The sequence below is a fragment of the Lissotriton helveticus genome, chromosome 7 (genome assembly GCF_964261635.1).
Source record: "Lissotriton helveticus chromosome 7, aLisHel1.1, whole genome shotgun sequence".
Taxonomy (NCBI): Eukaryota; Metazoa; Chordata; class Amphibia; order Caudata; family Salamandridae; genus Lissotriton; species Lissotriton helveticus.
Window position 1 is genome coordinate 1,584,135,833 of NC_136068.1, and position 9,051 is coordinate 1,584,144,883.

Below are 9,051 nucleotides of genomic sequence, written 5' to 3' on the forward strand. Positions count from 1 at the left end.
GACCCTTTATAAACAAGAGGCATGTGAACTCACACAGAATCCCCGCCCCACACACACTAGGCTATGCAACCTCTTCCCGCCCTTTCCCCCACTGTGATGGACAGCTCACTCAAGGGACCTCGGCGCCTATGGGCGTGGTGGCAAAGTCACAGACACATGTGGTGACTTGCCACTCTTCTGGGCCTTTACGCAGCTGTAATGTAAGAAAAGCAGGATAGATTTACCCAACGAGGTAGCACTTACTGCTTTCTCCTAATCTGCTGCTCTGATCGGACTCTGACCCTTTATAAACTTGATATATAAATGAAACAAGGGAACTCAAAGGTGCAATACGCTAGGGACCTTGGGTATTTCACGTATCAAAAAAGACAATGGTCCCTAAGCAAGGAATAATAGTAACCACAATTGAATATAGACTAAATAGTTCTATATCATATGCCCAGCCGGACAGTTTTAATTTTCAATGCAGAATAATTTATAAAATTCAGTGTGATACAAGTGGGACACCAGCCGGTGCCAAACTAACACAATCAAGGGAAAAGGGACAGGGGAATTTACAGGCAAATTTTGAACAGTCTGAGTATCATAAATCATAAACAGACAATACAAACTATACACATATGCAACTCATAAATCACTTAATTAATATGCATTTAGTGTATTTAAGGTCGACGACGTTTCAAACCCAATTAAAATGAAAGGTTCATCCTCAGGACAACAATGAATTGCCTAATGAACATATTTATACGTAATGCCCACACGCGGGGACGCCGTGTTAGGCTTAGTAATCGTAAAGATGGGCGCGTTACCAACCCGGGATCCGCCGTAGCGGTATCAAATATCGGGCTGTTCCAATCAAGTAAAAACAGGTCCACAATGGGGGTCCTTGTCAGTCGTGGAAAACCTCACGATCTGATTTGATCGTGAGGACAATCAATCACACTGCTACTAAACCCTTTATCCAGATTTTTTTTATATCCACTCATTCTTTAATGCAGATTGTTATATATATATATATATTAACCCTGGGCGTAGTTCGCGTAGCCGCACTCCGCGAAGCTACGCGAAGCCGCACTTGCACTCCGCGAGCTACGTGTAGCTCCGCGGACATGCGTAGTAGCTTGCTAGACCCGTTCGCGCGCCGTTTTTCGTCTTCGGGAGCGCGGTGCGCGTGTTCGGGGCGCTGCCTGCATGCTCGCAATAGCTAGCGCGCTAAGTTACTCAATGAGGTTTGTCCCGCCCGCTTGCGTTCCCTTATTTCCGGTTCCGGGTCACAAGTAACGTGTTCGCGTTGTGTTAGACATGTTCGGGAACTCATCTTCTCGTTCGCACTGCCAAAGTGCGTGATCGCGTCAAATATCGCGCGAACTTACCGCGGCGGTCGCGACGGGCAGAGCCATCTTCGATTTCACACTCTGGCTATGGTTTTGGGCCTACTTCAGCATCTCACTCCTATCTCTTCCATCCTGGTCTTTTCCCTCAGTTTTTCTAACTTTCTTTACTTCTTACCTATTTCTGTCTGTGCCTAGGTGTATATTTCTCATTTTATTTTTACTTTTACCACTTTTTTTGCAACTTTTCTCTTGTTTTATATTACTTCCTTCTTTTATCTTTCTTCTTTCTTCCCCTAACCTTTTTGTCTTCAACTTTCCTTCTCCCCTCCACCCAGAACCATGGTGAAGGGTGCCAGCAGAATCGGCGGCTCAAAGGGCAAGGCGGCTGTGCCTAAAAAAACCAGGCTGCCTTGCGGCAGAATGCGCCCGGCAGGAGTGACGCCCCGCCAACTTTTTGGGGAGGAGGAGTTGGCCGCCCTGGTCTTTTTTATCCAACGTCACCTCCCCTTGACTTTGGCAGCAGGCGGCAGGCCCGGCTCCGGATACCAGCACATTGAAGAGCGTCTCCGGCGGTGGGCGAAGGTGCGCCGTGCAGTCTTCCGCTGCTCCGGTATCCGGCGTACCCACCATCAGCTGTCCCACCGCTGGGCCGACATTTTGGACCGGGAGCAGGACCTGTTGGACCTGCTTGGTGTGGAGGTTGTGGGTCTTGGTGAGTGGCTACCCCAAAAATAAAGTGTGTGTATATATATATATATATATATATATATATATATATATATATATATATATATATATATATATATATTTATATACATATATATATATATATATACATATATATATATATATAGTTGTATAAATATTGTTATTGTATCTTTGTAAATATTGGCTGAATAAGTAACGCGATGACTGTTGCCCCTAGTTACATTTGCGATGTATTCCGGTATATCTACTGTCATTGTATGACAGTGTTCTTGTTCTTCACTGGCTCTTGCGTGTTGTTTCAACTTGGCGCTAGCTGTTGCTGTTTATTGATGTGAGATTTTCTTTATTGCTGAGAACTGAAGTTAGTTAATGCTATTAATAGAGTCTTGTCCTTCCTTTGTCCGTCAGTGAAATAACGGTGGATGGATAATTGTACGTTGTTTGCATATTGTATCATTTTTTTCACGGCCTTCTCTTCTGCATGAATGGAATCCTTTTCTTGCAAAGAATGCTAACGTTACTTTGTTCTTCTTACCTCAGCCAGGGCCGGCTCTAGGGGGCATGTGCAAGCTGTGCAACTGCACAGGGGCACCAAACTTCAGGGGCCACCGCACCAATAGATATCCTTAATTTAATAATACTCTAAGGATGGATACATATTTGCGTTGCGGCCCCTGGCATGGATTTGTTGCCTCCGGCTCTGTTCCACTGTAGCAGTGTGATTTGCAATTATGTCTATGTTTCACATCACTCAATGTATTTATCTATGTTTATTATTTTAATTTTTACATGAACCACAGAACCCAGGGGCAAGCAGAATACAGGGACCGAGTCGGCGGGTGAACCACCAGTTACACAGAGCTCCTCTACTGAGGATCCTGCTGCTGTCCCCAGTAAGTCCAACAGTGCTTGTTTTTTCCTCTGTAATGTGTCTGCAGTGCTTTGTCAATTGACAGCAACCAAGTAGGCATCCAGAATGATGTTTGTCTAGTATTTTTGTAAACGTTAGTATACCACTACTAGTCTTGTGGGTATTCTTCTATCTCCTATGGAGTTATATACATATTACACAACTATGTAACTATGCACACGAAAATTGGATGTTTTTGGTACTGATAGGCAGGTTGGACCTTACTTACACCTCAGTCACAGAACTCTGAGGAACGCACAATTCACTGAACGTCAGCCTATATGGCCTGAGTCATTGGTCTATTGTTCAAATCACACTCCTGAACCCCAATACCAAGATGCCGAATGCTTTTAGGACACAAACCGTTACCTAAGAAACCCCCTTTTGCTCACTCACTCGTGTGAGTCTCTAAGACAACAGACACTGAAAATAAACTTCAGAGTCAAAGTGGTCATTCAAAAGCTTTATTTTGTTAGAAGTAAGTAAGTAACATCAATGTTTTTAAGTGCTTCCGTCCAATACGTTGAAGGGCCCACCAGAAAAAATCCAGAGTTAAAACAGGCATAATAAAGTAATCAACATTTGTACAGCTACTAGTGCACAATAGGGAAATGTGGCAACTATCGGAGACCTCTCACCAACGTATACTGGTCAGATATTCCTCTTTTTTTGTAAGCTATGGAAATGTCCGCTTCGTAGAAGGCAATCTTCTCACCTGCCGAAAAATAATGACAAAAGTGGTGCACGTTAGACAGTATTAAATACATTTATGCCAGTTTTATGCAGCCATGCTAAAAAGAAGTTGTAACCTGTAAGCAAACTCTATCCCACAATCCACATAGAAAACTTAAATACGGGCCCTTTTACTTTCCCACCTCTTCAGGTGTATGCATTGAACAATGATGTGTTGCCCCAGAGCGTCTTCTCGTACTGCGCAACAAGCTGCGAGTTAACACATGCGCAAAACTGGATACATTGATGTACAAAGGTTACATAGTTCACTTCCAATTTCCAAGGACTAGAGTAGCAGGACAGATGAGATGAGCTTGGGTACCATACCATAACAATGAATGCTAATAATATGTGTAGTGACTCTGCTGTACTATGCAATGTGGACTCATACTGATTACGTACGTTGGACTTAACTGTTTTGAAGAACTCCATTCTTGGTGAACAAGTACAAAGGGGGCTGTGCATCCATCTAAAAAGGCGTACTTTTTTTTATAGGTGCAGAACCCTTACCATCGACCAGTGCCGACGGGGACAGCGGCGCTGCTTCAGCGCTCCCGGCGGGGACAGGAGGAACAGAGGCACCTACACCAGCAGCAGTGGGGGGGGAGCCAACAGCGGCGGGCGATGGTAAGTTACATTCAATAGTGATCTGCATTACTTGGTGGGAGGGGAAAACTTTCTCACTGTACTCTACTGGAAAATATATGATGTTACCTTTACTTGTCATTAGCATGCTAAGCATTACCACTACAGTAATGCAAGTGCCTGATAGCAGTCGGATGCATGGGTTGTTGTTAAAGCATGTAAAGGGGAAAACACAGCTGCCAGCGTGGTTGGGAGACACACCCAATACCGGTGGTTAGTGGATAGTCTCAGCAGCTGCGGTGTTTTGGGCAAACCCAAAGGCAAGGGAAGGAGGGGACGACTGGGTGCATGGGTCGTTGCTGGTGAAACACAAACCAAATAAGGTTTGTTGCGCGGTATAAAGTATTATAGTCTTTACTAGACATGTGCTACTAGCTGCCCCCTGTTAATTAATGTTACTTTGAGAGTGTTCCCGCCTTCCCGGAACAAAAGGAGATATGTAAAAGACAGGTGTTCGTTCTAATGTGTGTGACCGTTGAAGTACACCCATGCTAATAGGGCAGGCATAAAGCCGTGACAAAAAGTCCGACAAATTAATAGAGGCTGTAGAATGTTCAAGATAGACGCAACACAATTTCTGGTACTCAGCTTGCTTGCTAGTGCTACTGTGCCGCCCACTATGTGTTGAATCAATGTTGTGTTCTTGATTTGCGGGGAGTTTGGATTAACAATTCTGTTTCTTTCTTTATAGTTACTCCTTCCCAAAAACCAACCAGGAAGGAGTTGGCAGTCCGGGCCCGGCAGCGGAAACTGCAGGCAATTGTAGAGGCCTACCGCCGGCTGGTGGATCAGGCCGAGGAGGAGGAGGAGGAGGAGGCGGCGGCAGCAGCTGCTGCCTCTTCCAATGCCCCGGGCCCCAAGCCTGCAGGACTACGTCGCCGTGGTCAGGCAGCCGCCCGCCGCCGCATTGTTACATCTTCGGCGGCCCCCCCACAACAACAACAACAACAACATGCATGCAAGTGTAGGTGCCGTGATTTCAAAGCAAAGATTCTCCGCCGGGTAGCGAAGTTGGAGGAGGAGCGGAAGAAGCAGGAGGACGGTCTAGAGGAGCGTGTCAAGATACTGGTGGACAAACACCTGAAAGCCCGCCGGCTTTGAAATGGACCCTGTTTTTTGCCCCTTTTTTAATCCTTTTGTTGGTGGGTGGGATGTGGGAGTTGGGGTGTACATTTGGGTTGAAATTTGGTTGGGGTTAGGGGAGGGTAGGGACAGCTCTGGGTCAGGGGGTTACATTAGTTATATATTTTATTTTTCTATTATCATTATTAAAATATAAAAATAAAACAAAGATATTATTTTCACAAGAAAACATTTGAAGTTCATTTGTGTTTGTTGGGGGGGTGGAGGGGGGACTGTTTCACCAAATAATGTACGTTGTGCAACATGAACATGCACTACGAACGATAAATTAAGTACTGACTGCACCTGTAGTAGTAGGGTCACAAGTGCATAAATAATTTATATTATTAAATAACATGGGAAAATTGCCCATCACGTGAGTCTGAAGTTACTACTAGTATACTTTAATTCCATGCACATTTGCTCAGAGTCGGCTAAACAATCCTATGCAATGCATTGCATCATTCCTTTAACATACCTGTCCTAGTTGTCAGGGAAGAGGAGCTCGTCCTCAAACTCTGTGCGTTCAGACAGAAGTAGGTCATGTAACCCAGTAGTGAGGACGTCTTCTTCACACTCGCTTTCTTCATCCGGCGGTGATTCACGTACTTGATAGTCTGGTGGTATGAAGCGTTGATTCATTTTTATCATTGTCAGCCGCTCCACGCTTTTGGGGGAGAGACTAGTCCTTTTCGATGTGACAATGGCACCAGCAGCACTGAAAACCCGCTCAGAGGAGACACTGGCTACAGGACAAGCCAGATACTTTATCGCCAGCCTGCTCAGCACTGGCCACTGTCTCCTTCTTTCATACCAATAGACCAATGGGCTTTGCTCCATGAACACCTCTGTTGTGTCATCCAGATAGGCCTGAACCATCCGCTCAATGTTCATTGGTGCTCGGCTTTGCTGGTCCTCTTTTCCCTTTGCAACAGCAACGGACTTACCCATCCCTTTCTGTATAAAAAAAGCAGTTATGCTTTTGGTTGGGTCTGCTGAATCAGATCGTGTAGGTGCTGCTTTTGGTACTGTTGGTGCCTGCTGGAAAGCAGACGCACTGCTCTCACGCTGTGAAGAACTTGCGTCAGGAGTACTTGGACTGGCCTGGGCTGGCAGTGGCAGGCCTTTAAGTAACAGCCGTTCAGTTTCTAACTCATTAGCTTCCGCAGCTATGGAAGTTTTGTACTTGTCAACATCCTCATCTGAAAATGGAATTACTTCGTTACTGCTGACAAATAATTTGTACCGTGGATCCAAGATTGTTGCAGTTATGTAATGTTCACCTGACACAATATTGTTGAGCCTTACATTTTCACACAAGCGGTTGACTAAGCCCTTGGCTAAGGTATATGCATCAACTTTTTGTTCGTCACCTTCGTATGTTTCACAGACCTCCTTCACCTGTTGCTCAAGCATGTACAACAATGGGATGGCTTGGCCCATAGTACAGTCCTCCCTGCTAACTGCACGTGTGAAGACCTCAAAGGGTTGTAGCATCTCTGTGATGCATTTAATGAGGTCCCACTGCCACATCTCAATGGTCAGGGCTTTAAGATTAACAGTAGGATCCCCTAATCTTCTTGACATGACATAAGCATTCAGTGGGATGTACTGCTCAAAGAGACGCTCAAGCATGAAATAAGTTGAGTTCCAACGTGTTGGGACCTCCTGTATCAGTGCTTTGACTGGCAACCTATGCTCTTGCTGAATGACCCGTAGCAGCTTCCGTCCTTTGAAAGAATGGTTAAAGTGCGTGCATATTCTTCTGCAGATGGCCATTATGTTGCTGACTTTGGCTTCATTTTTCAGAAAGTCTTGCACGACTAAGTTTATGCAGTGTGCCAAACAGGGTACCCTGAAATAATGTCCTTCTCTCATTGCCTTCACTACATTACTGCCATTGTCGGTGGAAACAAAACCAATCTTAAGGCCTCTTGGTTTCAGCCATTCAAAGACCTTGTCATTAAAGTCAGACAAAATGTTTTCAGCAGTATGACTTTTGTCCATACCAAACATGGCTATAGTTGCATGTCTGCGCGTGTCATTAAAAATTCCAGCAACGTCACGGAGGCCTGAAGTTAACTTGTCTTTAACACCTGCAAAAGAGATCCAGTGTGCGGTGATGCACATGAAATCTGTAGCATCGCAACTGCTCCACATGTCTGTTGTCAGGTGGATACAATGGACAACACTCTGTTGTAAGGCTTTCCCAATCAATTCCAGCACATCGTGGTGTAGTGCTGGAACAGCCACTCGGGCAAAATAGTAGCGACTGGGAACGTTCCATTTTGGGCAGAGGGTTGCCACTAATTCCAGAAATCCAACAGCCTCAACAAATGAAAATGGGAGAAGGTCCAGTGCTAACATTTTCGCAAGTTTGGCATTGTATAAACGTGCTACTGGGTGGTTCCGCTCGTACTTTCCCTCCTGCCTTAACATGCTAGGAATGGTAAGCTGCTTTGCATGTCTTTGAGTTGTGCTAGACGGACCACCTTGCATCGCAGACTTTGCACTCCTTGGTGTTTCCAGCTGACTCTGGTGCCACTGAGAAGTTGCAGATGCGGAGGATGTGGTCTTTACCACTCCAGTGCTGGCGACAGGGGTCGATTGTGTACCACTTCTAGATAGAAGGTCATCGTCTCCCTCTTCTTCTACCTCCTGATCAACCATGAGTGGACCTTGTACCACTGTATCCCCACCAACAGGAGTGCTAACATTTTTTAAGCTTGCAAGGTGGTTCTCCCACCTGATCACGTGTGTTTTTTTCAAATGGGTCGTTTGGCCTCCAGTCCCATAGTTTGTACCAAGCTTACCACGACTAACATTGGCATGACAAATGGTGCATACAGCAATGTTCTCCTGAACTGGGTGAACCGTAAAGAAGTCCCACACTGGGGAGGTAAACTTTTGTCTCCTGCCATAGGAAGAGGAGGACCCACTGCCAATGCCGGATGGACTGGAGGATTGTGGAATTTCACTATGGGACAGCTCAGTCCTAGTACTGCCACTACCTCCTTCTGTTGAAGTGGCGCTTCTGCTGGATGTCGGATGCTGCCGGGCCTTCGCTGTTGAAAAAATTGGAGCTGGTGTTACTGTGGGTGTTGAGTGTGTAGGAGTTATGCGTGGTACCTGCTCATCAGTCATTGCAGCATTTCTGGATAGGGTGAAAATGTTTGTCTCTACATCCTCTGCACCAGGGATAACGCTTGTGATGATGACAGTGTCAGACCCGTCTTTATCACCAGCAGTATCCTGCTCACCTACATCGACCTCCATAAGTTCAAGCCTGCCTGGAAACTTCCTTTTTCCTAGCATGGTCTTCTTGGGATGTCTCTCCTTTGAATGCGCAGATAGTTGTGGCTGCCAATCCGTATCAAGGTCATCGGAAGGGATGCTTTGCGAAGAACTCGATGCACTAACCCTCCTTTCCCTTGGTGAATTCGAAGGAAATAGATCACCTACAGAAGTGGCTTCCTCTTCTTCTTGCTCGGAAGGAGGCTCTACTTCCTGAACTGCCCCGACTTCGGGAGGAACAACTACTACTATTTGGTGCGGAGATGGTGGTTGTTGTTCTTGAGGAAGTACTATTGCGGGCTGGGG

At 45.7% G+C, this 9,051-nt stretch overlaps 1 protein-coding gene and 1 long non-coding RNA gene across 2 annotated transcripts; one reads left to right on the plus strand and one right to left on the minus strand.

Moving 5' to 3' along the window:
- Positions 1-2,868: 2,868 nt before the first annotated feature.
- Positions 2,869-5,687, plus strand: LOC144767554 (uncharacterized). The gene is made up of 3 exons (XR_013598256.1): positions 2,869-2,935; positions 4,180-4,311; positions 5,021-5,687. It is a non-coding gene; the product is annotated as an uncharacterized LOC144767554 (long non-coding RNA).
- LOC144767553 (zinc finger BED domain-containing protein 4-like) lies at positions 3,403-8,058 on the minus strand. Its single transcript, XM_078650979.1, has 2 exons — positions 5,930-8,058; positions 3,403-3,667 (listed from the first exon to the last, which is right to left on the minus strand). Exon 1 carries the CDS (start codon positions 7,948-7,950, stop codon positions 5,935-5,937), a length of 2,016 nt encoding a protein of 671 aa, XP_078507105.1. The 5' UTR covers positions 7,951-8,058; the 3' UTR covers positions 3,403-3,667; positions 5,930-5,934.
- Between the last annotated feature and the right edge of the window lie 993 nt (positions 8,059-9,051).

Excerpts from the sequence above, each read along its gene's own strand:
- LOC144767553 (XM_078650979.1), bottom strand. The coding sequence starts at position 7,950 with ATGCAAGGTGGTCCGTCTAGCACAACTCAAAGACATGCAAAGCAGCTT.